This window comes from Xylona heveae, assembly GCF_001619985.1.
Source record: "Xylona heveae TC161 unplaced genomic scaffold L228scaffold_3, whole genome shotgun sequence".
Taxonomy (NCBI): Eukaryota; Fungi; Ascomycota; class Xylonomycetes; order Xylonales; family Xylonaceae; genus Xylona; species Xylona heveae.
Window position 1 is genome coordinate 1950033 of NW_017264195.1, and position 25438 is coordinate 1975470.

At 47.4% G+C, this 25438-nt stretch overlaps 10 protein-coding genes across 10 annotated transcripts; 5 read left to right on the plus strand and 5 right to left on the minus strand.

Annotated features, from left to right (window-relative positions):
• Window positions 1–501: 501 nt before the first annotated feature.
• On the minus strand, window positions 502–2305 carry L228DRAFT_98976 (TBCC-domain-containing protein). The gene is made up of 3 exons (XM_018337041.1): window positions 1854–2305; window positions 1021–1770; window positions 502–952 (listed from the first exon to the last, which is right to left on the minus strand). The coding sequence occupies exons 1-3, from the start codon at window positions 1998–2000 to the stop codon at window positions 737–739; spliced, it is 1113 nt and encodes a 370-aa protein (XP_018190102.1). The 5' UTR covers window positions 2001–2305; the 3' UTR covers window positions 502–736.
• L228DRAFT_245511 (hypothetical protein) lies at window positions 1948–2517 on the minus strand. Its single transcript, XM_018332176.1, has one exon. The coding sequence runs from the start codon at window positions 2223–2225 to the stop codon at window positions 2067–2069; it is 159 nt and encodes a 52-aa protein (XP_018190103.1). The 5' UTR covers window positions 2226–2517; the 3' UTR covers window positions 1948–2066.
• Window positions 2518–3322: 805 nt separating this feature from the next.
• Window positions 3323–4351, minus strand: L228DRAFT_281612 (NADH-ubiquinone oxidoreductase). Its single transcript, XM_018335905.1, has 4 exons — window positions 4052–4351; window positions 3865–3984; window positions 3606–3800; window positions 3323–3552 (listed from the first exon to the last, which is right to left on the minus strand). Exons 1-4 carry the CDS (start codon window positions 4227–4229, stop codon window positions 3479–3481), a joined length of 567 nt encoding a protein of 188 aa, XP_018190104.1. The 5' UTR covers window positions 4230–4351; the 3' UTR covers window positions 3323–3478.
• Window positions 4352–4888: 537 nt separating this feature from the next.
• Window positions 4889–10151, plus strand: L228DRAFT_99019 (cysteine proteinase). Its single transcript, XM_018337042.1, has 11 exons — window positions 4889–5137; window positions 5206–5951; window positions 6023–6233; window positions 6295–6349; window positions 6403–6791; window positions 6862–6950; window positions 7043–7580; window positions 7638–8424; window positions 8477–8897; window positions 8954–9104; window positions 9161–10151. Exons 1-11 carry the CDS (start codon window positions 5122–5124, stop codon window positions 9934–9936), a joined length of 4179 nt encoding a protein of 1392 aa, XP_018190105.1. The 5' UTR covers window positions 4889–5121; the 3' UTR covers window positions 9937–10151.
• Window positions 10152–10626: 475 nt separating this feature from the next.
• L228DRAFT_245513 (hypothetical protein) lies at window positions 10627–11130 on the plus strand. The gene has a single exon (XM_018332177.1). The coding sequence runs from the start codon at window positions 10793–10795 to the stop codon at window positions 11123–11125; it is 333 nt and encodes a 110-aa protein (XP_018190106.1). The 5' UTR covers window positions 10627–10792; the 3' UTR covers window positions 11126–11130.
• An 868-nt stretch (window positions 11131–11998) lies between these two features.
• Window positions 11999–15073, minus strand: L228DRAFT_99045 (hypothetical protein). Its single transcript, XM_018337043.1, has 2 exons — window positions 14768–15073; window positions 11999–14710 (listed from the first exon to the last, which is right to left on the minus strand). The coding sequence occupies exons 1-2, from the start codon at window positions 14982–14984 to the stop codon at window positions 12066–12068; spliced, it is 2862 nt and encodes a 953-aa protein (XP_018190107.1). The 5' UTR covers window positions 14985–15073; the 3' UTR covers window positions 11999–12065.
• A 2296-nt stretch (window positions 15074–17369) lies between these two features.
• Window positions 17370–18378, minus strand: L228DRAFT_245517 (hypothetical protein). Its single transcript, XM_018332178.1, has 3 exons — window positions 18297–18378; window positions 17995–18240; window positions 17370–17899 (listed from the first exon to the last, which is right to left on the minus strand). Exons 1-3 carry the CDS (start codon window positions 18306–18308, stop codon window positions 17756–17758), a joined length of 402 nt encoding a protein of 133 aa, XP_018190108.1. The 5' UTR covers window positions 18309–18378; the 3' UTR covers window positions 17370–17755.
• Window positions 18379–18604: 226 nt separating this feature from the next.
• L228DRAFT_245518 (hypothetical protein) lies at window positions 18605–20455 on the plus strand. The gene is made up of 3 exons (XM_018332179.1): window positions 18605–18781; window positions 18915–19394; window positions 19462–20455. Exons 1-3 carry the CDS (start codon window positions 18758–18760, stop codon window positions 20041–20043), a joined length of 1086 nt encoding a protein of 361 aa, XP_018190109.1. The 5' UTR covers window positions 18605–18757; the 3' UTR covers window positions 20044–20455.
• Window positions 20456–21454: 999 nt separating this feature from the next.
• Window positions 21455–22736, plus strand: L228DRAFT_259759 (thioredoxin-like protein). The gene is made up of 3 exons (XM_018334191.1): window positions 21455–21682; window positions 21875–22225; window positions 22379–22736. Exons 1-3 carry the CDS (start codon window positions 21482–21484, stop codon window positions 22616–22618), a joined length of 792 nt encoding a protein of 263 aa, XP_018190110.1. The 5' UTR covers window positions 21455–21481; the 3' UTR covers window positions 22619–22736.
• A 437-nt stretch (window positions 22737–23173) lies between these two features.
• On the plus strand, window positions 23174–25404 carry L228DRAFT_245521 (mitochondrial carrier). The gene is made up of 6 exons (XM_018332180.1): window positions 23174–23580; window positions 24008–24019; window positions 24082–24182; window positions 24295–24330; window positions 24394–25028; window positions 25116–25404. The coding sequence occupies exons 1-6, from the start codon at window positions 23484–23486 to the stop codon at window positions 25144–25146; spliced, it is 912 nt and encodes a 303-aa protein (XP_018190111.1). The 5' UTR covers window positions 23174–23483; the 3' UTR covers window positions 25147–25404.
• Window positions 25405–25438: the final 34 nt, after the last annotated feature.

Below are 25438 nucleotides of genomic sequence, written 5' to 3' on the forward strand. Positions count from 1 at the left end.
AGAGAGTAGAGAGAGTAGAGAGAGTAGAGAGAGTAGAGAGAGTAGAGAGAGTAGGCTATTACCTAGCTTACGAGTAAAGGTTGGTAGAGAAGTACAAAGCACACATGACCAAAAAAACAGGGGAGGGGGGACAAAGTAAACCTGGAATTTATCAAGTTGATATTACGTGGACTCATAGATTGATAGATTGTGTATACTGTTGTATTTTGGGAAGGTTGAGCCTTTTGTGTATTTATACGTTGTCCCTGACAAATTACAAAAAATGATTGAACAAAATATGACACAAATTAAAGGGGGAAAAAAAAGGAACAATAAAAAGGGCTTTTACAATATACAACGCATCGAAAGTCGTGTTTGAACGGGAGAGAGATGGACAAAGCAACGGATAGAGAAATGGATAGAAAAGAAAGAGAAACTTACAGGGACAAGGCCAAAGGGGCTAAAAAGGGAAAAGGAAGAAGGATAAATGATAAAGGATAAAGAATAAAGAAAAGGAAAGGAGAAGAAAAGAAAAGCTATACAAGAATCATAACGTGTTCGTATATCCCCGATTTCTCAAGCGTTGCGCAATACGTAATTACACGAAGAAGTTATCTCACGAAAGGAAAGAAAAAGTGAGAAAATAAAAAGTGAAAAGAAAAATGAGAGAAGAAAAGAAAGAAAAAGGCGGCAACGGAAAGATATACTAAAGAAATTAGGAAAGTAAGAAAGTAGGAAAGGGCAAAATTACGTGTCATTATTGACGTATCATGACTCCCTGTCCGATAGTAGCCTTGAGAATATCGTCCAGTTTGTGTCCTGGGCCGCCGGGAACGGCTTCGGTCCATATATTCTCGGGAATGCGCTTCTCCGAAGGGATAACGCTCCAGTGCGGACTCGGTTCGGATTTGATCCATTTGAAGTCGTCGACTTGGTCCCATTGGTTGGGAATCGATTTGAGCGAGTCGGTGATCTTGACGAAGGTTAGTAATGGATACAAATTACACTTAGACTTGGGATAAACATTGGATAGTAACGTACATATGATTCAGGCATGGGGGCGAATCGAATATCCTCGCAGTCTTCAATGATCGGACGACTGCCGCAGTACAGATAAACATCTACACCTTTACACTGATGCATTCTAAATTGCCGACATGCGACGGCCATGACGCTATTCTGTACGCCGGTGATGTGAGCCGGACCGTTGACGTGACCGCATACCAGCAGCGAGTCGCGAACGTTCTTGATTGCCAGACTGGCAAAGGGCGTGCCAGTGGCAGTCGGTATCGACATGTCGACAATGCACCGGCGCAGAGATGACAGTGTGCCCGAGGATGTGGCATGGGAGGCCGTCGAGGGGACAATAATGTGCGTGGACGCGTGCGCGCTGATATTGACACTCTTGGACTGCGAGAATGATGGCTTGCGAATTGAGGCCGCTGCGGCGGCGGCGCGCACGTCGCCATCAACCGCCGGCACGTCGTCGCCTTCGCCCATAAACGGCACGTCCTTGTCCGCTGCAATCGCCTTGTCAATGTCGTCGCCATTTTCCTTTTCCGCATTGGGCGTTGTCGATGTCGTTGTGCTCTCCCCCGGCGTCGACATAGCCGATGACTCGGTCGATGACAGGCTGCGATAGCCCGGGAGGCCCTGGGGGCCAGCTAGGGCAGCGGCATCCCGAAGCGAAATGGCAGAGCCATTCTTCTTGCTTGTCTTGAAGGAGAATTTCGCTTTCGGCGCGACTCTCGATCTTGTCTCTTGCAGTTTCTCTGATAGCGCTTTGATTGCCTATCGCGGTACGAAAGAACAGATTTGTGTCAGCGATCGATTGATATGGTGCAAGGCATGGAAATGATGCTAATCTCTCTCACCTCTGAATATGCCCGCTGATCATATGGTGGAAGGTAGTTGGACGCGTCTTTGACTTCGCCAGATAACCGTGCAATGCCAGCTAAGCAATGATCGACGGCATCGATTCGCTCGCCGCCAATGGTGGACGTATTAGCGATTTGGTCCATTTGTCGCTGAAGATCTGCGTGCCACGCAAAATACGTTCACTCTTAGCATGGCCGACTTTTCAAATTTCAAACATTGCCGTGCATTGAAGGGAAAGAAAAGAGGGTAGCACAAGGTATGACAGGAACAAACGGTGATGATATACCTGTCACTTCATGTTGGAAGTAGCTGAAGAAGCGTTCCTTGAGTCCCACCTCGTTGGACTGCGGGGCAGTTGTCTCGGGCATTGTAAACACACAGTTGGGAGGAAATCGAGTCAATTGGGAAAGTATTGAAAAGAAAAAAAAATTGAATGTGATTGGCCTATGTAGATAGATTTGCAACGAAGTGACTGATGAACCAGTTGGATAGAGTAGGTATATAGTGGGACGGAGAGGTCGGTCTTTGGACCCTGATCCACGTTGTGGTGACGTATGGTGGGGCTCAATTTTTCACGACGCGAGGCGGATGGAGGTTAGTATACTCCGTATATTAAGGGAGTTGGTATAGTTTTTTCTCCGACGGCGAGAGATGAGCAAACGGCTATAGAGATTACTTCGTACACGATGCGAAAAAAATACAATACACGAGGATTGACCAAAATCTGGAGAAACAGCGATGAAAATGGTGATGATCACGATGCCGATGATGGCGGGCAAGGAAAAGAGCAGCAGGATAAAAAAGAGCGAGGGCGCATGACGACAAAGTTCCCATTATATGCCCTTTCGGCTAGGTGACTAAAGGGAAAATCGATGCTTCTGGATTTCGTGACGATAGCAATCAAATTGGTCAAGGATCGTGGGATGCAACGGCAGGACCCAAAGTGGTGTCGTGGCGCCCGAGGATAGCTGACCCCGGGCACCATGGAATCCTGTCCGCCCTTGACGTCTACAAGATGCGCCACAAAATGATCAGGAACCTCTGCGCAGAACCGTTCGGCAGTCAAAAAATTGTCTGGTTGACAACGGCGAAGCGGATGAGTTCAAGATTTGGCTCTAGCACCACTCACTAGCCCAGCCCGATCGATTCATGAAGCCAAAAATTGTTAGACAAGGCTCCCGGCTGCGTCGCTTGGGGGCCTCATCTTAATAACAATGCCGGACGCGGGACCGCGAATCAGGGATTTTGTGGATAGTAAGCTTCAACCACGAATGCGGGGTTCCACGGATTCATCGACTGAACAAGGTATAGCGAGAAACGTGCCCTAACTTCGAATCACAGGGCGGTCTTATGACTCGTGGTCGTCCCGTTTTATAGCTCGGCATTTGTGAGCATGCTCAGCATCTGTCATCACGACCACTTGCGTATCGGACAGTTTCAGTCGATTCGGTCATGGCCAAGGATACTCCGATAGTCATAATTTGCATTGAATTGCCGTCTATTCATTGAGCACGCTAGATCCTTTCCATGCAAGTTCCTACTCATTATTGCCGATACCTTTCAACGGAAAACATAAATATCACGATCTGATCAGTCATCTCATGTGCGAATAATTTTGGTTTCAAGGCACTTCAATGCCGTACTTCTCCCTCAATCTCTCCCTTCTTCGCTCGGCGTAGCCAGGTGCGTGTATCCCTTTCTCTTGTTAACTTTGCTGGTGTACCTTTTGTGGCAATGGAAAAACATACCTCGCCCCTCGCCGAGTTCTGCTATGGTCTCCTCCAACGGCCGTCGTCGGTTCCTCCGAAGCTCCTCTTTCCGCTCAAATTCATCCTGTGCAGGGTCTTTCATATACCCTGACAGTTTCCCTCCTGTGTAATCAAACACTCCCATGAGAACTGCTAGGCCGGCGCCGTATCCCAAGACGGCAGGAAATGTCCGGACTGTTTTTGGTCAGCGGTAAGCCCGAGGACTGACATATGCCTCCATTATTTGCGGATCACCGACAGCGAAGACCCAAAGCAGCTCCCCCGAAGAAACCACCAATTGCGTTATTCAAGCTGTCTTCCTTTCGACGTAGATTGGCCGATGCTGTTCTGGCGAATTCGTAGCTTCCGCCCATTGCCGCTGTTCGTAGTCCAATGTATTAGTTAATTCTGTTTATAATGCGATTTCATCTGAATGCAAACCCTACCAAATACCGCAATGGTGCCTCCACTATGGGTAAGAAAGCCCCATGCGCTCACACTGCTCTTTGACAGAGAATTCTGAATGGCCGAGACGGCGGCGCCAGCTGTGCCAGTAATCATGGTGGTCTTGATAGCGGCCGAAATGGCATCTTTAGGATGATAGACTGTATCCTCCGATGCCATGATTAGATCAGTGTTACAAAGAGAACAACTCAAAGAACAAGCAAGTCAACCCTTTCGCGCAATTCTTTTGCTGTCAGCTAAGCAATTAAAAGTGATGGCTAGATGAATGTTGTCGGACCGGTTGGGCTGTCTGGGGAAGCGGGAGGAGGAGTAGCTCCCTCTGGGGTAGTTCTTTCCTCATTAGGAATATATTGGTATAGACACACGCGTTGATCGCGATTATGCACACCAAGACATTCGGGTACTCCTGACAGTAGTGGCGATACTTAGTCTATACCGTTTGCATAGCGTTATCTAATGTACTTCTAGCTGCCGATCAGGTAGCCTGCTGAGAATTCGGGGCACGTCACCTTGCTTATGATAGGTCTAAAATGAACCAAGATGCATTCATGCAGAAACCCATGAGAGAGTATAGCTGGAATTCAGTCTTATTAAATTAAATGCAAATCATATAATTTTCATCCGATTGGTAAGGTCCTTGAGCACAAAGTAGACAAGTTGTCAGTATGCTACTATATGCAACGAGAGCGAGCATCTAGTGGCTGGTTGATGGTGATCCACTCTGCGGTCATCGCCGCAGCAGCAGCAGCATCATCATTATCGTCCTCGTCGTCGTTTTCGTAGAAGGAGCTCCCCAGTAACCAACTACTCTTCCTCCACCCAAGCTATCTGTACACTGTCAGTAGGCAAGCGGAATATATAACCGTCAAAACTGCTATTCTCACATAGTAGCGCGCCTTTTTGCTCCCCGAGACCCTATCCAAAATCGTGTATAGCAGGCTGCCTAGCGTTCGACATTTTGCCGTTATAGCAAGCCTCTCGCCCAAGCGCATGAAGAAGTATCCTTTTCATATATACACGGGGTGCCTTGGAAGAGTATAAGCTTTAGGAAATGTCGGCGGGGCCAGGTACGGAGTTCCTGTGTCGTCCTTGCCTGCCCGTGGTGAATAGAAACTGACGCCTATTTCTGCAACAGGAAAGACTCCGCCGCGGTTGATCCAAGACCTCCTCAACTTCGATCCGCGCAGACCGCTTCGTTCCGGACGTAATGTACTTATAGACTCACCGCCGCAGTTTCAGGAAGGACAGCCTCTCCCCGACGAAATCCCCAAAGAAAGTTGCCGCCACAGTTTTGTAACCAAATACGAACAGAGCGTTCTGCCGCCGGTCGGCGCCTCTGTCGAACCGTTCAATTTCTACAAGCTTGGTGCTTTCTGTCAATACTGCCGATGCCATGTTGATCTCGTTATCGACCTCCGCGGTCATGGCGCTGGCTCCCCCTGCCCAACAAGAAGCGCTCCGCTTCACCATCTGCAATACAAGCCAGAGTTGTCCACGGCGGCAAAGCAGGAACCATTGGGGCATGGTGATGAGTACGTTGATTTTGTCGAGCATGCTTTCGAGTGCTCAATTCCGACTTGCGCAGCTGGAGTGCGCATTTGCATGAAGAGGCCTAGGCTATCCCCAGACTTTGTTCGGATGTTGACCGATCCAAATGTTATCCGGGAGAGAGCAGAATCGGCGATAAACAGCGATCCAGAGCGTATGCACGGTCAGACTGTGCCTACTCCGATAGAAGTTATGACCAATCTCAGACAATATATCAATGATTCGACGACCCGCCCGGAGAACACTAAGATCCCATCACTTAACAAACGGTTCATGACCTCTATTGGAGAGTCATGTCAAGACTTACTCGAGTATCTCGGATTTTCGCGAGCGGTGCGTATTCCCTCAGGCTCCTGATATCTTCCTTTGCCTTGCTACTTTGGTCGCTAATAAATTGTAAATAGGAGGACTATACTGGGTGGATATTGCCTCGGCCCGATCGATCATCAGAAACTCCCTACAAAGATCCGCTTAGGCTTTTGTTGGATGATGTCGAGAAGGAGCTCTTGGTACTTATTAGCCTTCGTCCGGCGGAGGAGAAGAGGGGCCGTCACGTACCATTCCTTCCTCCGCCGTCTCTAAGAGATATCGAAGGCTTGTTGGGATCGTTGGACTGTAAGGGCACTGGATTGCAGACGAATTTGAAAATAGAATCACAAAGCTCACAACCCTGTAGATGACAAGACCCCGTCTGCTCGGCGGACCGTTGACCTGACGGTTGCTGAGCATCCGTAAGTGCTTTCATTCACTCTACAAATCCTCCCCGTTTTCTGACCGTATAAAGGTTTTATGCCAGTCTCGGCACTGTATCTGATTTCTCTGACGGACTACTTATCTATGCTTTCGACCGCCAAATTTGGTGTGATCGTGTAAACGCTCCCTATTACCTAGAGTGCCTTGAAGGACTTTCACAAGCGAGACGCAGTGAGGCACTGCAGACCAAAGTTGCCGTAATGGAGTCACAGGGCGAAATCAGCCGTAAAGAAATCCGTCAAGCTTATTCCTTCTTCAATTTGGACCCCAGTGCGATGGAGTTGGATGACGATCTCATCATCGGAACCTTCCAGGCCCGGATCCAGGATGCTCCACGACAAGATGAAGAAGCGAGAAGGTTGCTGAAGGTCATTGCACAAGATAGAAACAGCCGTAGGATTCAACAAGTGGCTTCTGAAAGTAAGTTTGTTACCTTGTCGCTCAGACGTCAAACAGCTCTTTGCTGGTCGCTAACAAACCATGTTTCTAGCCGTCACGACTTACCAGCAAGCCCTCGCTTGGTTGGGAGCAGAAGAGAGCACACCGGATGACTTCATCGTTACCATGTTTACATTGAAGGCAAGTGTGACGTCTGGAGTTGTTTGAATAATCTGGCCTTCATTATATAATCATCGACCGCGCAAGAAACTCCGATATTAACAAACTCTTAGGCCAACGAGAGCGACTCGGGCGTAGAGACCGGCCGTCAAGCCATATCACTCATTGCAGAGAAGCGAAATAGTCAAGCTCTGAGAAGCTGGCTGATGACTGGAGAGCTCGGAGAGGTTGAAATGGATGTTGGCCAAGCGTACAACAGGCTTGGAATTTCCGATCGTACCATCGATGATGACATGATTATGACTGCGTACCAAATTCACGCTGATGAAGCAAAATCTCAAATTCCGGAGCTGAGGAAAGCATTAATTGCGATTGCAAAGTCCAAGGGAAGCCGCCGGCTTGATGAGTTTCTCGGCATTTCTCCCATCCCTGCTGATGACGCCTCAAATAATTGGCCGGTGGGACTGGAGAACATTGGCAATACATGCTATCTAAATAGTCTTTTGCAGTTCTATTTTACCGTTCGTCCCTTGCGGGACCTCGTTCTCAACATTGAGCAGTATGAGACCGACCAGAGTCCTGAAATGATCAGCAAGAAGCGCGTGGGTTCAAGAAGAGTGAGCCTCAGAGAGGTTGTACGGGCGCAAAAGTGTCAGTGCTTGTGAAATCATTATGTTCTTCAAGCAATGCTAACATCTTTCCATCTAGTCGCGCACGAACTTCGAAAGCTCTTCCAAAATATGATTACTGCACGGGCTGCAGCTATCCTACCAGAGCATGAACTGGCCCGACTCACTCTTATCAGCTCCTCCCATGAAGAAGCATTTCGCAGAATGTCCATGGCCAGCAGGGATACGCGTCCTTCTCTCGGTGAGCTTGATAGAGCACCAGTGTTTGGGCCTCTTGGACCGCCACATCAGCATGCCGAAGCTATGGAGGTAGACGAGAGCCTATCCGCTATGAATTCTTTACCAGAACCAAACGGTGATGGTGGCAGCGAGAGTACCGTAGTCGGCACACCAAAAGCAGCTGATAATACTGATGAAGATTTTGCCATGATCGATTCTGATGAAATGGAGCGACAGAAGAGAGCTGTGGAAGACAAGGAGAACCTATCTCCCACCAAAGAACTACCTTCGTCTTATGACGCTCATTCACACCAAAGACCCCTCAGGGACTCGTCACCTTCAAAGGTCAACGAGCAAGGCCGTTCGGTGCCATGGCCCAACGAGAACGACCCAGCAATGGCTAACGGAGCTCCTCTAACACCGCCGCCCGAAAACCAAGCCCCTCCCCTCCGGCCACCGCCGATACCACCCCGACCAAAACCGCAGGAAAAATCACAAGAGGAAAGGCAAGCGATTAAAGATGAGGTGGAAATTGGCGCTCAACAGGATGTCACAGAAGTCATTGCAAATGTCATGTTCCAATTGCAATGTGCAATTAAACCGGAGAGCATTGATACTGATGGGGAGCAAATTGATACCATCAAGAGGTAAGTATATTTGCAATTGTTCAAGTGTGGGATGTGCGTTAACGGTGAATAGGCTATTTTATGGGAAGGCAAAGACATACACAAAGAAGGGTAGGAAGTTTGATGTGAAGGAGGAATTTTTTTCAGATATCAAAGTTGATGTGGCTTCTGGGCCTCGTGATATCTATTCGGCTCTTGATGGTGCTTTTGATGTTCAGCAGGTCGATGTGGAGGATAGTATTACGCCACAGTATGCGACGATCAGCGTCCTGCCGCCAATTTTGCAGATCCAGGTCCAACGTGTCCAATTTGATCCGGTCAAGAAGACGGCGTATAAGTCAAATTCTCACCTCCAGCTTGAGGAGACTATCTTCCTCGATCGATACATGGATTCGGACAATGTCAAGTTGTTTCAGAGACGGGAGGAGGTATGGAGATGGAAAGCAGAGCTTAGCAAATTAGAGGCTCGAAAGGCTGTGCTTACTAAAACCGATGTACGTTGGTGATAGGGGTGTGGAAAGTTCTGCATTAAAGCTAACCGCACTTTCAGCTGGGCATCGAACTTACGGAAGCGCTTCAGCTTACCAACGAATACTTGACCAACCTCCAATCGGGCAGCGAAGAGGAGACTGTCCCGGTTCATTCCGACTTACCCCGTGCTCTTGAGGACCGGGCGGCTGCCATCCAACAAGAGCTTACCTGTGAGTAATATCTTCTGCCTATATTAAGTGATGCTTGTTCTCACCAGCCATTGTAGCTATGGAACAGAGATCCAAGGATCTCCGAACCCAGATCAGCAGCCAGTACACCGACCTGCGCAAACTCCGCTACCGCCTCCATTCTGTTTTCATCCACCGTGGCTCCGTTTCCTTTGGCCACTATTGGATCTACATTTACGACTTCAAGCAACAACTTTGGCGCAAATACAATGACGGCTACGTTACAGAGGTCAAGGACCCCAAGGAAATCTTCTATCAGGAGTCACAGAACCCTGCCACACCGTACTTCCTTGTATATGTCCGCGACGAAGACAAAGATGACCTAGTTGATGCCGTTTGTAGAGATGTCCCGCCGCAACAGTCGGAGCGGGCCAACAGTGACGAGGGAGGAACTATGCACATGGAGGACGTCAGACATGACTATGAGCATACCGGCGGAAGTAGCAGCGCCGTTACGACGACTCCGACGCAGCCCGAAATGATGGAGGTGCCAAATTGGGGTGGCGCAAGAGCCGGCCCAGATGAAGAAGAACAAGATGACCTCATGATTTCGGAATCACCAGGCGGATCATCAGGTTGGAAAGCAATCAATAATTCCTCGACAGGTGCGAATCTCCCGCGGGACGGATCAGCTCTTGCTGCGTCTTATGCTTCCCCTTACCCCACTGCCTTCAAATACCCCCCTTTCTTTGACGACGAGCAATTCCTGCACAAACCTGGCGCTGGTGCTTTCAATAAGAAGCCGTTCCCGAAGAAACCTGCTTGGGATAGTCTCAATAACGTTGAAGGAGCTGATGACCCTAACCTTTGGTAAATAAGCAGGTTGATTTTGATTTTGATTTGAGTTGAGCTGCATTCATCTGGAATGACTTATGACTTTCAATCTCTCCTTTCTCAATGTTTTTCTTGCGTCTTTTTCTCAATTGCGAGAATGTTTAAGCAAGCGAAGCGGGTGTGCATGCAGAAGCGGAAGAAGCGGAAGCCAGCTACGGTCACAAGCTTTTCACTTTGCCTTTTCAAGTTATCATTTTATTTTCCTACTTTATCAACAGCCGGCAGCGAGACAAAAAGCCACCATTATTCAAGAATCTCAGCGGAGGATAGCGCACACATGGCGGGGAAAACAGAGTCGAGTTCTTGAATGTTAATCGCTATAGCATCTCGACACTCTTACCGTTTATCATTTTTTTTCTTTTTCTTTTTCTCCTTTCCTTTCTTTATGTCTCTCTATTTCTGATTCTTGTATGTTCTCTTTCCCCCCTTTTTTTTTCTCATTCTATGTATTTGTGTTCTCTGTCCTTTATCCTGTTGTTGTGCCTTTTCCTCCCCTTTTTCTATTATTGCATGGAATTGCGTGGGCTCTTTTTTTCTTTTCTTTTTTTTTTCTCTTTTCTCTTTTCTTAAACAGGCATTGAAGGTTGAATTTATTAGCGAGATGGCTCTACTCCTTTTTTTTTTTTTATATTTGTTTCTCTTTGCTTTGCTTTCTCTTTTCTTCTCCCTTCCCCCCCCTCTCTTTTCCTCTCCTGTGCTCTCTCCTTATTGACTGTCTTTTTTCTTAACTCTGCCTTTACATTTGTTCCCTTCTCAACTTTACCCCTTCTAAATAACCAACCTTTTCCTTTCTTCCTAGTCATGTTATTTTCTTTTCCTTATTTTCTTTCTTTCACATGTTTCTCCTTTGGACTGATGAATTATGGGGAAAAACAAAAATTGAGGAAAGACGAAAAGAAAAAAGGGGGGAAAAGAGAGAATTACTCTTAGTAAAGAATAGCATTTTTTCATTAGTTATTCGGATATCCAGACATCCAGACATCCAGACATCCGGACATCCGGAGCCTTTTGAACCCGCTTTTTCGTTTTGTTATGTGCTAGTAACAGCTATTGTGCTACTTCAGAACTGTTTCCAGTATTTAAGTGCTCTTGATGACCATTATGAATGCTACTGTACTTCGTACTCGGCCACAAAGGACTTACTGCTACGAGTATCTCTCTTGCATTAAAGCTCCCAATATCCTGGCCTGCTAGCTTTAACTCTTGGGCTGGACTAACCGCTGTCAGTCAATCCAGTCAAATTGGATTAGGCACAGGGCAGGCAGACTCTTATTACACAGGACTAGCAATGTTTAAAGGTCCGATTTGAATATTTGGAATTGCGAATATCTCAATTGGGTTGTTGTAATGCATGTATATACTGCAAATAATCTGTGTATATATGCCATGCGGATGAATGCACAAAAAAAGAAAGTTGGGAATGTGCGATCCGAGGTCAATCGGGAGTGACACCTGAATATAACCAAGACCCAACGCAGACCAAGTCCTGCCCGGCCTTGATGGGTATGATGAAGGGAAAAAAAAGGGACAAGAAAAATGCAGAATAGATAACCCCATATTCCTAACTCCTAAAGAAAGAAACACCACCGCATTGAAACAAAAACAAACCGAACAAGCGATAGAGAGGAAATGCTCCCAAGAATGCCAAATGATTTGACATGCATATTCCAAGGACGATCCAACATGATGATATTGATGATGATGATGATGATGATGGAAACCCACACGTGTCCGCCAAATATGCAGCAAAGAGAATTGGATACAAAGTAGTAATAAGTTCGCCGGCGCGTCCTCGGCGCTTGATGCCCAAAACAGAAACCCCGGTGCGACATCAAAAGAGGAAAATCCGGAACCAAGGAAAATTGAGTGAATTCAAAAAGCAAAAGGGTATGGTAAAAACGCCACCAAGAATCAAGTCAATGGACTTGTTCCACACCATACAAGCTAAAAACGCGAGGCAGAGGGGAAAGTGTTGAGGAAAGTGGACTCCGCGACGCTATGATGCGAAATAATATGCTAGGAGCGTTAAAATACTCCAAAAAAGCTCAAAACAAGTAAAATTCTATCCCCCCCCAAAATACAAATGAGATAAGCAGAGAGTTGAGAATTTTAACCACCATTCTCGGTTTCATCGGATGCGACGACATCATGATTCTCCTCTTCCTCCTGGTCATCTGATGAGGAGCGCTGGACTCGAAGCGGAGTGGGCATTTTACCCACGGTGCGCCGTCCAGCGGCAACGTAACCTGGAAGCCTGCGCATTGAATCCGAGGTACGAGCATCGAACTGACCTGAGGAGGTAGACTTGTTCTCTGGTCGGCCCACATTTCCGGATTCTCCAAGAGTTCCTGATGTCTCCCCCGAGTTCTCGCGAGAGAGCGACGCGGGAGCCGAACCGCTTTCGCCTGAGTAATGGATTGAAAGGGGTACCGGAGCGAGCAAGGGCGCGTTATGATGATCTTGTTCGTTATTTATTGAGAGCGCCTCGGTCCCTGATTGCTCATCCTCCATGGACGAATTTCCAGAGTCATCAGAGGAGAACGGGAAGAAGACGCAAGATGCCGGTGGTAATGAGGATGGTGGCATCGCGACGTGCCTGCGGGAAATTGGTTCGAGGGTGATTCGAGGTGTCGCTGCTCCGACAGAGGGGTCCCTGGACGCGGCGATTCGTTGTCGCAAGCGGTGCACGTTTTCCGCGTGGGAAGAAGTTGTATCCGAGGAAGTGCCACTTGCGCCAGCGCCAGAGACAGGAGGTGATGGAGAGGAGGATGAAGTATTCGCAGGAGATACGACGTTACTGTCGGCAAACGCACTAATCGCTGCTTGCGGGATGCTGTGGATAATCTTCTTAACGCGGGACTTGGGCACCGAGAAAGGCGAGACTTCACGTGTGGATGGTGTCTGTGATGCAGGCGGAGAAATCTTTTGCCGATTCGAGACTTTGACAAGAAAATTGTCCTCTGGCTGCACACCGCCCAGTCCAGAGACCTCAAAGTCAGTGGCCGTAGGCTCCGTTCCGTTCGAAGAACGGCTGCCATTACCCGATTGGGCAGTCTTAGTTGGTGAGGCCCGCCCGACCACATCTGACGTCATTCGATGATAGGCAGGTGGGTCATGACATGAGTGATGACTATTGAAGGGATCGCCACCAAGGTCAGTGAAGAATTTCGCGCCATTATAGAAGACAATGGGTCCGTCTGCACTCTCTCGAAGGTGTGATGAAGACAGATCTTTCCGATCGTCTGCAGCGTATCGTCGATGATCGTTGGGCAACGCTTGTGAATGATGCCAATGTGCAATGTCGGACATATTTTCGTCCGATGACTCCCGGCTAGATTCTCTGTCGTGGGAGAATAAAGTAGTGTACGCCAGGTAGTTGGACTTGGACTGACTCTCGCTACCAGTCGACGTTTCAGCCCTTCGCGATCGAGATTTGGAATCCGACATGGATGATCTTGATGGCACACTGCTAGTACCTTTCGAGCCATCCAACTTTCGTCGCTTGTCCCAGTGAGAGAAATTTTTGTCGGTTTCTTCTGACGAGCTCCCCTCCGCGTTGGCTACCGTCGAATCACTACTGCCAATCCACCGAACTTTCTGGCCATCCTGTGACAGCTGAAACTTGTCGCTGTAAAATGCAACTGCGTCCTTGACAAAATCAGGAGTTACGTTGAGTGTGTGTAGTTGTGCCATGTTCGTGAGAACGTTTAGATAGATCCAGCCCTGGGGCTTGGAAAATGAAAGCCGGGAGTCCGAGTCCGATTTAGAAAGACCGAGGTGGCGAATATAGTAGAAATTGTCAGCCGGAATTTGAGCACGTTGAAGGTCAATATCCATGGGACCTGTCGGCCTCTGCTCAGGCATGGACAAACCCGAATCGATGCTCGCAGACTTTAATGGAGAGCGCAGTATATTCCGTGGAGCGGAAACTGCACTCGAGCCATCCACAGCGCCGGACTTGAGCGGATCCTCTGAAAGTTCAACCTCGCGGGGGAGAATTGGCGCCTCTCGAGACCCTTGCGACAAACCCATCGTCGTATCTAGACCAAATTCGGGTGAGTCATTGGGTTTCGGAGGCTGCCATTGAGTAGGGCCAATTGCTCCGGGAAACAATGATGTTCCGGTGAAGAGCTGTTCGAGGCGAGCCACGACTAGTCTCTTCTTGACTTTTTCTGGCATTGACTGATGGCGAGCAGGTCGAGGGGCGGTATACGTTCCATCAGTGCCCAGGCTCCGTTGCGAATTGAAAGAGGGTACAGATAGAAGACCGGATTTTGAGTTAGAAACGTAAGCAGAGTCGACGGTTCCGGGCGCAGAAGCTGGGACACGATGATAGTGCTCGCTAGCGCTCGCAGAACCTGAAGATGTTTGGCCCGATGATCGCGTAGTTGATGTAATGTCGACATTTGACGATCCACCAACAGTTGCAGCGAATGTTTGAAGCACCTCTTCTAACTCCCTTCTGCGGTTTGCGGGTAGTCCGTGGATGCGAAGCTCAAATAACTTCTCACCATGAACATTGGTCGACTGTTGCCTTCGATATTTCTTCAGTCTTCGTTTGAGATGTTGGTTCTCAACGGTAAGGTCGTCAATGACATCTCGATAGGCCTCTGCATTGCTGTCCGACTGCGGGGGCCCGTGATAGGGGGGTCCCATTTCATTGTACTCCATTTCTGGAATCTCGGCAGCGGTGCTTCTTATATCATGCGGTCTATCGCGAGCAGGTAAGCTTCCAATTAGGAAGGGAGGATCAACTACGACAGAATTAGATTATGGAGTCAAAGGACGTGGCGCCGAACCCAGATACGTACCATCAAGGAATGTGTTTCCAAGAGAAGCGGAGACATTGTTGTTGCGAAATTGAAACCATTCATCGGCTGCATTGAGTGGTATTTGTGCTTGGGGTAGGATCGATCTGTCAGGTGTAGATTGAAGTGTCTCATTTGGAGGAAGCGGTCGGGTCGGAAGCACGGTAGACGTGAGCACCGGCTTTTTCTGAGAGGTATTATCAGGAGCTCGAGCTGCCATGACCGTTATGTCTTTGAATATTCCAGACACGACAGCAAGCGGCGACTAGTTTTTCGTATTATTTTTCCAAATATCCTGCCACGTTGACAGCGATGGAAGGAATACAATCTCGACGTGTGTGGTCACCAAATATCCATGCTCCGTGGGCGCGGGCAACTCCAGCTCAGCTGGAGCGGCGTCAGCGATCCTGATAACGATACGTGTGAGGTTGTTGAAATGGCCGGTAATAGCGTATTCGGAATGGCCGGCAGGACCCCACGTCCAAGTAGTTGGTGGTTGTAGTCGAATGGAGAAGTTGGAGAGACATGGTAACGAGAAAGGATGGAAGGGGCCAGGTTATTATTATTTGGGACGACAGGCCTGTGGAGTGGGCCACGCCGTGGCTCGATCGAGATTTTCGTTTTGGGATAGGGTGAGGGTGGGCGGGAGTAACAGCGTACTGTGCGAGTAAAGAGCGAGTAAGTGAGGGAAGAGCCACAGATGAGGCCTCAGCAGTTCGCGATCGCCAGAACAAGCGAGCTGGGCATAACGATCGAAATACCCGATTGGGCTTAGACTCACCCTCCCGAATCCAGGGTCCAGCTCTCACGCGTGGGGCCGATGAAATTCTAGGCTCTCGGCTAGCCGTTAGAGGTACTGCCCAGGCTGTAGTACTTTGACTGAGGCGACAAATTATACGAATCGTAAAGTATTTACAGCTGTAAAGTACCCATTACTCGACAAAATAAGGATTTTGGTGCGCCACCAGTCTGCCAACGCCGCTACTTTTCTCGCGATCGTCACTCTGGCTTTGGATCGACTGGGAAGAATGCATCGCTTGATTGGCCGATCATTGCCCAATACCGTAATCAGAAATGAAAAATTGGTCAACTCTTCCCTTTTTCATCCTGTACGCTTCATACAGCTTTCGCGTTGTTTCCATCAGCCCTCATATCAGACATCTTCCTTGCAAACGGGTCGATCACCACGAAAATTGATTCAAGCCTTGAAGACCAATCAGAGCACAACGCAAATCGGACCTGCCTCCGTTCAACAAGCCGTACAAGCTCGTGCTGGCCCCATCGCCGATCGCTAATGAGTATGACGAACCCTATTCATTTCTGCTCCCGTGAAAACTGTCATCATCGATATGCATATGAAAAGGCTACATTTGTATTGGCTGCCAAGTTTGTAGAAGTCTCTCCATACCGTGCGAAAAGTCCAGCTATGACGCAACTTGACAGTCAAACGATTTCCTGATTGGGTTTGCGGGAAATAAATCACGTGACCACTGTATGATCGGCTCCGGAGCGTTCTCGGATTCGGAAAAAGAAGTTTGCCGGAAATTACCCCGGACAATACCTTCCTTGTTGTTAGGTGCCGAGGATGCTTATTTGAACACCAAATAAGCAACAACCCACGTGAGTTAGCTCACTTTCAATCGTGGGAACTTCCACGCGAATTGCAAGATACCGGGTATCAGTATCAAATCAGCTTTTCAGAGTTCTGCTCACGTGGCATGGCTCTTCATCTCATAATGAAGCATTAGTTTCCAAGAATACAATTTGCGATGAAAGAAAACAAACAAAAATCCCATCGTCTGCGATGGACCTTGCATTCAACCACCGGCACTGTACAATCTACAACGCCCATATTTTGCTCAAGCTTACCGGAGTAAGCGTTATGGATATGAAGTCTTGCAGCAGATTCTTTTGACTCGAATAATTGGTATCGCTCGCCTTCCGTGGGCGCTCATCTACGATACTGTGGCTGATTTTCTCACGAAGTATCCTTGCAAAATGGCCCACGAATTGCTCTATTAAAGAACCAGACTCGTCATGTGTTCAGCAGCCATAAAACCCCAAGACCAAATAAGGCGGATAAAATTGGCGAGATCTTAACTTTTCTTTTTTAGACCTTTTTAGGGAAATGGGGGTCTCGAGCTCATATTAACCCATTGAAACCCGCTGACTGAATCATGGAGAACCGTAAACATCGACGTTGTGCCTTATAAACGTCAGCAGTCTCGAAGGAGAGGCATGCACCATCAAGCTGTTGCTTAAAGTAGACTATAAGAATACCGTAAAGGCGCGTTACCTTTTGCGGCCCCCAGCATCCTCAATATAAGGTAGGTAGAGCAGCAACTTTGGGGAAATGGCAATCATGAATAACTGCCGCTCGGGTCAACTTCATCGAGACAGAACACGTTATTGCACTCCCAGAGATCATCCTATTGCAGTACACGATTTGAAAACTTTGTGAAGAGTGTTCGCCACTCTACATTATCCGATCAAATACTTAGGATATTATGTTCTTTCCAACATCAAAACCGGGTGATTGCTTTTGCAATTCCTGCTTATTGCACAAGAAATGATTCCGATTGACTCCACTATGTCTGAAAGACACGTTCGATGTATTATTACGCTATAAAAGACTAAAGTAAAATATCTGAATAAAATAATAATAATAGGTGTTAAAAACGGATATTTTGGTAGCTCCAATGTATAATTGAGGTATATCGAAGCTGTTCAGCTTCTGCCCTTTTATACATCACAGCCGTCAAATGAGCGGGGTATCTCACGATTTGTACCACGATAAAGGCTCATGGTGAGCGCACGCAGATGACCCAACTGACTCTATTTAGGGGAATAGCGTCAAGGGTGTCCCTCCAGGTAAAATATGTTGCGCCTAATAACGCCAATTTCCGCCGAATCTTTCCGAGGGGAAAAACCGATTTCGAATGATAGTATGACAAGTCGAATATGCGAGCAATGAAGGAGGCGGACCCATCTCTACTTGAATCGCAAGAAACCCTTCCACTTGTTCAGGTAGCTGGCAAGCCATGATCGCTTGGGAGCGGCTTCGAGCTCGGCAATAAGATCTTCATAATAACCAGGGTTTGAGGCCGGGCGCATGAGCGAGGGAGAGGTCGGATACTAGCACATGTTAGCTCATGGTCCAGAAACGATACAGTTTGGAATCTCTTCCGCATATGCGGCTCCATTGTGGAATCGAAGCGTTGACTGCATACCTTCTTGCTGTATCTATTCTCAAGCAACGAGTAAAGCGCGTTCACTTGGGCAAGCTCAGCGGTCTCATTGAGCTGTGACGGCGTAATAGATTTCTCGGCAGCTTTGTCTTGAGGGTTCGCCGCTACGGCAGAAGGCCCAAATCGTTGCTCAAGGCGCTTGCGCATGGCATTCTGGAAAGTGACTTCGGGCCGCAAAAGGTCTTTGGGCCAGCGCCGCAAAATGCGAAGGTAGTGCCTGTAGGCAATCTAGGACAAGGTTAGGGCTAATGTGATGAGAGTTCCTTGGGTTTGATGATACACACAGGATTTGACATGATGAGGGATGAGTGAAAGAGATTTGGCATTCAATGGGCAAAAATAACAGTATAAGAAATTCCATTTATTGTGTTTCTGAACCTCACTTTTTGGCGTCGGACTCGTGACGTCCTGGATTCAGTCTAGCGGCGAATAGGAATCGAGGGATTAGTCTTGGTAGCGGTACTCATACGTCGCACAAAGCTGAAAGGAATAAGAGTACCTGTACTCTCTACGGAATTTGAGGGGCTGTGCTCGGAATCGTCCAGACGACCGTCGACATTCAAGGCTGATTCATGACCAAGACAAGCCCATCATCCGCCATCCTCATCTCATTAATTCGTCTCTATCTCTGCTTTCTCCCTCTCCTTCACTTATCGTTCCTTTTTACCTTGATCCATTTTATCCTTCTCTCTGACCTACCAACATTATACCCTTTTCCTTTCGCTCTTTTACTTAGCTGGCGGCCATGAGCTCCCAGCGCTACGAGCGGGTATGTGCTCCCCCATTCCTCTCCCCCTCGGGTAGCCGCTGCCTGGATCGCCGACGATCATGCAATAGCGTTCGCGATATCAGCGCCTTGCTACAGGCATCTTAGACCCTATCCACTAACTTCAAAATCTCAGATCTCTGCTCACGATGAAGATGATACCCATATGACTGCAGAGAATTACAATCAACAACATCATATACCGAATTCGCCTCCTCCCTCCTTCCACTCGCGGGCCTCGTCACCCGCGTCTCAGCGATTCCTGTCGAACCGTGATCCTCTTGCGTCTGATGAAGACAGGACTCTTGCGGAAGCTTTTGGGGAGGATGATTCCGATAGCGAAAATGAAGATCATCATGACGATAGACAGCGCCTGATGCGTAATTCCCGCACTCAATCCCCGACGCGAGAGCTTAATAGCAGCCACGATCATGATGATGATGTTCGCCCTGGTGTTGAGCGGAGAGTGACTGAGCTGCCGGTCTTTTCCGCACCAACCCAAACAAGCAGCACTCGTGGACGGGTATACGGTGGCGGACAGAATACTAATGATGGTGTGTTTGCGAATTTGAACGCAAAGCCTGAGCGAGGCGAAAAATTGGAGGAACATCCACCGGTAGGTAACCCAACGATAAACTTTGAGAGGTTCAGAGGAAGTGGATTTGATCGTTAATGTTTAATAGACCTACGAGCAAGCCGCCGCAGATGCTACACCGCCCTACTGGGAGACGACCATTCTTGCTCCTGGAATGGTCTCGGACGAAGTCTTCGTTGACGGTCTCCCTGTTGGCTCCGTCTTTTCGTTTGTCTGGAATGGCATGATATCTATGTCCTTCCAGCTAGTCGGTTTCTTGCTTACATACCTCCTACACACCACGCATGCGGCAAAGAACGGTAGTAAAGCTGGACTCGGTATTACTCTTATTCAATACGGTTTCTATATGAAAGGAAACGGGGCCAAAGACGGCTCCGGTGCCTCCGATCCCCAGTACAGCCCACCCTCCGACCCCAACAGCCACGATTTTGATCCGTCTGGTGCATCGGATGGCCCTGGTGGTGGCGCACCCAAGGACGGAATTTCCGGCATTACTACGAGCGACTGGCTTGCCTATGTATTTATGATAGTTGGGTGGTTTGTACTCATTCGATCTGTGAGCGAGTATCTACGCGCACGCCGCCATGAGAAGCTCGTGCTGCAGAGTCCAGACCGTGGACTTGGCGTTGCCGTTGTCGCTGAGGGCGAGCGGCCCGAAGCAGTTGTTTGAGAGCGCAGCGCAAGTGTTTTCTCTGGAATTTTGCTTTAGAATTAAGAAAAGGGATTCAACGAAAGATCGACAAGTTTTCATGCGATACCAACTATCAACCCGTTTAGGCGCACTCATGCAACTACTCAATCAGTTAATTTTCAAATGATACCAACAAAGGCACACGCGCAATTACCTCTGGTTATTTTATATGGCACTGTTTACCGACAATATCAAAAATATGGACAATCAACATTACACGACGGAGAGATTTGGCAAAGCACAGCGAAGCAAACTTAATGGGAAGGGCAAAGGCGTAGCGTGGCATGGCGCAGCGTGGTTACAAATGCAAGCTCCCAATTGCATTGGACGGGAGTCGGACTGGCGGCAGTGCTCACCACTCGGGAGTGTAGCATCTTATGGCGTGGCGCAGGACAGCGGTTGGCGGAAACTGCTTAGTTGCAGATCCTATGCCCTCCGCAGAAGCATTATAATATCTGGGCTTTCCTGTCTTTTTTTGGAGTTTTTCATGTCTGAATTTTGACTCGTCATCTACATATCCACTTTTTCATAATTAATCCATTCAATATACATCCAACTCGTCGAGACTGTGGGCATGTCAATTGTGATGCTCTTTCTTCACGGTCATGTCTTCTTGGCCGATGATTTATGTGACCCGATGCTTGTTTTCTTGATAGCTTCAATTGAGCGACGCATGTCACACGGAAAGTAAGATAGAAGAAAACAGACGCGAGTCCAATGCTAAGAAGCTCAGGAAGTTAAGGCAGAACAGGTACCAGCCTAGATTGCTGCCTGATGTTTGCCTTGGCCCGGCCCCTAGCGGTTAAGCGATAGCAAGAAAACACTGTAAACAATACGATACGACCCTAGCCAGTGATACCGTGTTATACTTCAGGAAGTTATTGCTATGCTGTATACTGTTTCTCGCTGAATTTCCCCCAGCCTACCGACTCAGAAAGTCTCCTTTCTCTTCGACGGATTTCCGAGAAGCTCTGTGGTGGCAGGCCTAGGTGTTGCCTAGTCCGTGCCTTGTGCCTGGCACGCCCACTAACTTAAACTCCACACACCTAATGACGGTTTGTAGCCTCAGAGTCTGTTCTTTGTGCAAGTTGTACAGGATTCGACTGTGCGCGGCGGAATTACGAAGAATCTTTTTTTTTTTTTTTTAGTTTCTTTATTTTTTTTTTTTGTTAAGAGATAGGAACTCACCTTAGGATAGAATGAAGTCTATATATTTGGGATGCACATCTCCCAGCTGTTTGACCATCAGTATCATTTGACAAAGTCGGAGATATTGACATTGGCATTTCCTTTATCCTCATACCAAGATATCATTTGCTTTGGATTTGGTCAAACCGCCAAAGCAATTATTATCACCTCAACTTTTTTATTTTTTGTTTTCCTTTGCTATCGAAAAGGAAAGAAAAACACGATTACAATGGCCACTACAGCTACGACCACGCTTGCAGGAGCTGCGACGCCTACTCCAGCAATCCCAAAACTAACGCTCTATACAAACCATGGCTGTCCGTGGGCGCATAGAGTACACATTGCTTTGCGTGAGCTCGGCTTGAGCTACGACGAGGTGATTATCGATCTGGACCGGCCAAGGGAGGAGTGGTTTTATAAGATCAATCCGGTTTGTTTACGCCTTGTCTCCTTTTTTTGACACCTTGGTCATGCGCGAGTCGCCTGATATTCTTATACACCTTTTCATGCCCACCTTTTGAATATTATCGGAGGCCATTTCTCCAATTTTACATCAGCTACAGCTTCACTATATTTTCGCAAAATTTACTAAACCGTTCATAAATATACTAATCTCCAGTAGAGGGGCATCGTGCCCGCAATGCGTTACTCCAACGGCCAAATCGACGAGGTCATCACCGAATCTGCCATCATCGCACAATTTCTCGCTGATGCGCATCCATCTCATCTTGTGCCGGCTAGCAATGACTCCCCTGCTGCGGCCCTTTTCCGCGTACGCATCAACTTTTTCGTCGATACCTATTTTACCAGGGTCAATCCGCTCATGTGGGCATGCATTCTCGGCGCGCCGGACAAACAGAAGCGCGAAGAAAAAGCAGCAGATTTTGCCAAAGCCGTCGAAAAAGACATCGAGCCGCTTTTGAGCGATGCGGCGCCGTATTTTGGTGGGAGCGAGAAACTTACTCTTGCAGAGGTAAGTGCCTTTCCCTGTTATGTTTCTGGTTATTTGCAAACATTGTAGAGCCAGGGGAAAACATATCAGAGAGAATTAGTAACTATAATAAGATCAATGGAAATAGAAAGTATATATCTGGCTAATTTGAGGATATGAGCGGAAATATAACAGGTCCAAATTGCATCGTTCATTCTCCGCGTCTTCGATTTCGCAGATGACATCATTTTCCCAAAGTCTGTTGTCGAACCGCTTCGTCAGTTGCCAAACTTTTCTAAATGGGCTGCCGCATGCACGTCGCATGAAAGTGTCTTGTATATCTGGGATAAAGAAGTGCGGGTCCAGCGTGTCAGGGACAGGTTGGAAATGGCAAAAAAGATTGCCGGGAAAAAGTATGCTGGGCAGTATGAGTAGGGGAATTCAGACACTCTTCAGATTTCGTGTCACCGCTGAGACCGAAGAAGCCCAGCTGAATAATATTTACGATTGACTGCAACAGTTATTTTATTATTTTATTATTTTCGTTGGTTGCTTTGGTTCTTGTTTGATCGTTGGTCCTTGCATTATTTTCTTTTAGCTCAATAATTTGTCAAAATATGAGCTATTATTATTCATAAAATATCAAGAAAAAAAAAAAAGACAATGTGAAAATTGACAGAGAAAACAAAGAGACCTCTTTATATAAAGTAACAAACTATATAGAAATGATATCTGTCTTTCCAAATTAAATCAGAGCTGAATATAACTGAATTGTAGTTAATACGACCGAGGGGACGGTTATACTCGGGACCTCTGACCGGGACACTCCTATCGCTAAATGCCGATAAGCTCATTGCTTCATACCAATTGCGCAACCCAGTCTATACCCCTTTTAGTTTGACAATCTAAACTGATAAGCCCCAGGGCGCAGGGTAACTGAAGCACGAGACTGTAAATCTGCCGAAACAATTATTTCGTTGCGCCTTCCTAAGAACTACTGCTTTTACTCGGAGCAAGAGTTATCCTATTCTATCCGGACCCGCGGCGCCAGAAGAAGAGGGTCTGACTTCTTGGTGCCTCTCCCGACTCAATTACGAAAAACCTCTTGTTTCATATTCCAATTTCTTCGTCAGGGGATTCGCTGGTAGTTCGGTTTCCAAAAGTTTGCGCTTCACGTGGATTTATTTATCTTTTGGTGATATACCTGTATAAAATTACTGGTGTGAAAACAAGAGGTCAGAGGACCGACGGTTGAATTTTCAAAATAGGGAAAAGGACAGATTCATTCAGTTCGGTCAAGATGGAAGAAGTTATCGAACAGCCTGATGCTGGTCTGAAGCAGACCTTCAAAGACCTGTTTTCTGGTGCTATGGGCGGTGTTGCACAGGTCCTTATTGGTGAGTTTGTTATTGTGCTGTTCTTGATGTCTTGATTGTTATACTCCTTGCTATGTTGGTGTATTGTTCCTTCTCTGGGCAGGAGATCGAGCTTTGTTGTTCTTTTCTGGATTATTTGCCAGATGAATATTGAATCATGAATTTGAAGTGGAGTGTGGTTCTTGCTTTGTCTCTGATTTTCATGGTTTGTTTATCGGCATGACTTTGTCAAAAAAGGTTTCTCTTTCTTTTACAGGCTTTTGATTATGCTATTCTTTGCATTTGCTTCGACGGTTCATTCAGCGTTCGAAAAGTGTCATGATGATGCATTTTCTTCTGTATTCTTTTCTCTGGTATCTTCTTGAAACATTAGATCTGCCTGTTCTTGTTTCAAGCTGCATTGCATGTTCATGGGGAGTACGACAACAAATACTAATTGTCTTCATAGGTCAACCCTTTGGTAAGTCAACCAAATCAGTCAGAAATATCTCTGGCTTTTTCCAGGTTCTAAGACGGCTTTAGATATTGTCAAGGTTCGTCTACAGACAACGTCGCAGTACTCGAGCGCCGCGGACTGTGCTACGAAGATTCTCAAGAATGAGGGTCCGTTGGCTTTCTACAAGGTACGACACTTGATCATGATGTTCTCGTTGCTTTCTTTTTCGGAGTTTTATTTACTGCATCAAGACTGCTTCAATGGGCGACGACATCACACTGACTCTATCTCTCGTCTAGGGAACTTTGACACCCCTCATCGGTATTGGTGCATGCGTAAGTCTCTCTTTTCCCGTCCAAAACTACATCACCATCTTTCCTAACTCTAGCTTTTCCTAGGTGTCTATCCAATTCGGCGGATTCCACTACGCACGGCGCCAATTTGAAGCGCTCAATGCAGCACGGAACCCCAACGGGTCATCCGAACTTAGCTTAACCCAATTCTACCTGTCTGGTTCCTTTGCCGGTATTGCCAACACCGTTCTCTCGTGCCCCATTGAGCACGTACGTATCCGGCTGCAAACTCAGCCCCACGGCGCTGGACGCCTCTACTCTGGTCCCATCTCCTGCATTCGTGCTCTAAGCGCACATAACGGTATTGGACGTGGCTTGTTCCGTGGAACATCCATTACTTTGCTCCGTGAGGCTCACGGCTACGGTACCTGGTTCTTGGCCTACGAGTGGTTGATGAATGCCGAGTGCCGCCGCGTCAATACGCCGCGCGAGCAACTCCCCACATGGAAGGTCGCGCTGGCCGGTGGTCTTGCGGGCGAGATCCTCTGGCTTGCTAGCTACCCGCTTGACGTCATCAAGAGTAAGATGCAGAGCGACGGATTTGGTGACAAGATGAAGTATAAGACTATGCGCGACTGCTTTGGAAAGACCTGGGCTGAGGAGGGAATGAGAGGGTTCTGGAAGGGTATTGCGCCCGCATTGCTCAGAGCTTTGCCTGTTAGCGCCGGCACCTTTGCTGTGTAAGTGTTTACTCTCTTTGTTCCGTGGAAGACATAATGAAGTCTATGCAACTATTGAGGATTGACATGCTAACAACAACAATCTAGTGTCGAGATGACCATGCGCGCAATCAACTAAAAACCCCGCCTCAAAATTTACAAGGAAAAGCGAAGCAATTATTCCCATATTTCAACATGCCTCGTCACATACATACACACCTTTACGTTTCCAGGCGTCTGGCGTAGGTGTAGACTATTTACCATAGACACCTATTAGTTTCTTATCTGCTCTGTATTATCTCATACCTGTTCCTTTCAAAATACTGAGTAGGCTATACTTGTTTTTGTATATATACATGCCTCAGTTTCCTCTTGTCATCAACAATAATAAACAGACGATGATTTCTTTTTTGAACCAGGAAGTAGATTCC

Excerpts from the sequence above, each read along its gene's own strand:
- L228DRAFT_98976 (XM_018337041.1), bottom strand. The coding sequence starts at position 2,000 with ATGGACCAAATCGCTAATACGTCCACCATTGGCGGCGAGCGAATCGAT. Across the intron at positions 1,771-1,853 it reads ATCAGCGGGCATATTCAGAG|GCAATCAAAGCGCTATCAGA; the intron begins GTGAGAGAGATT and ends GTACCGCGATAG. Across the intron at positions 953-1,020 it reads CCCCCATGCCTGAATCATAT|ATCACCGACTCGCTCAAATC; the intron begins GTACGTTACTAT and ends ACCTTCGTCAAG.
- L228DRAFT_245511 (XM_018332176.1), bottom strand. The coding sequence starts at position 2,225 with ATGCCCGAGACAACTGCCCCGCAGTCCAACGAGGTGGGACTCAAGGAA.
- L228DRAFT_281612 (XM_018335905.1), bottom strand. The coding sequence starts at position 4,229 with ATGGCATCGGAGGATACAGTCTATCATCCTAAAGATGCCATTTCGGCC. Across the intron at positions 3,985-4,051 it reads AGGCACCATTGCGGTATTTG|CGGCAATGGGCGGAAGCTAC; the intron begins GTAGGGTTTGCA and ends GACTACGAACAG. Across the intron at positions 3,801-3,864 it reads AGCTGCTTTGGGTCTTCGCT|TCCGGACATTTCCTGCCGTC; the intron begins GTCGGTGATCCG and ends GACCAAAAACAG.
- L228DRAFT_99019 (XM_018337042.1), top strand. Across the intron at positions 7,581-7,637 it reads GGTTGTACGGGCGCAAAAGT|TCGCGCACGAACTTCGAAAG; the intron begins GTCAGTGCTTGT and ends CTTTCCATCTAG. Across the intron at positions 8,898-8,953 it reads CTGTGCTTACTAAAACCGAT|CTGGGCATCGAACTTACGGA; the intron begins GTACGTTGGTGA and ends CCGCACTTTCAG.
- L228DRAFT_245513 (XM_018332177.1), top strand. The coding sequence starts at position 10,793 with ATGTTTCTCCTTTGGACTGATGAATTATGGGGAAAAACAAAAATTGAG.
- L228DRAFT_99045 (XM_018337043.1), bottom strand. The coding sequence starts at position 14,984 with ATGGCAGCTCGAGCTCCTGATAATACCTCTCAGAAAAAGCCGGTGCTC. Across the intron at positions 14,711-14,767 it reads TGGAAACACATTCCTTGATG|TTGATCCTCCCTTCCTAATT; the intron begins GTACGTATCTGG and ends ATTCTGTCGTAG.
- L228DRAFT_245517 (XM_018332178.1), bottom strand. Across the intron at positions 17,900-17,994 it reads AGAATAGATACAGCAAGAAG|TATCCGACCTCTCCCTCGCT; the intron begins GTATGCAGTCAA and ends AACATGTGCTAG.
- L228DRAFT_245518 (XM_018332179.1), top strand. The coding sequence starts at position 18,758 with ATGAGCTCCCAGCGCTACGAGCGG. Across the intron at positions 18,782-18,914 it reads GCTCCCAGCGCTACGAGCGG|ATCTCTGCTCACGATGAAGA; the intron begins GTATGTGCTCCC and ends TCAAAATCTCAG. Across the intron at positions 19,395-19,461 it reads AATTGGAGGAACATCCACCG|ACCTACGAGCAAGCCGCCGC; the intron begins GTAGGTAACCCA and ends AATGTTTAATAG.
- L228DRAFT_259759 (XM_018334191.1), top strand. The coding sequence starts at position 21,482 with ATGGCCACTACAGCTACGACCACGCTTGCAGGAGCTGCGACGCCTACT. Across the intron at positions 21,683-21,874 it reads GGTTTTATAAGATCAATCCG|AGGGGCATCGTGCCCGCAAT; the intron begins GTTTGTTTACGC and ends AATCTCCAGTAG. Across the intron at positions 22,226-22,378 it reads AGAAACTTACTCTTGCAGAG|GTCCAAATTGCATCGTTCAT; the intron begins GTAAGTGCCTTT and ends GAAATATAACAG.
- L228DRAFT_245521 (XM_018332180.1), top strand. The coding sequence starts at position 23,484 with ATGGAAGAAGTTATCGAACAGCCTGATGCTGGTCTGAAGCAGACCTTC. Across the intron at positions 24,183-24,294 it reads GTCCGTTGGCTTTCTACAAG|GGAACTTTGACACCCCTCAT; the intron begins GTACGACACTTG and ends TCTCTCGTCTAG. Across the intron at positions 24,331-24,393 it reads TCATCGGTATTGGTGCATGC|GTGTCTATCCAATTCGGCGG; the intron begins GTAAGTCTCTCT and ends AGCTTTTCCTAG.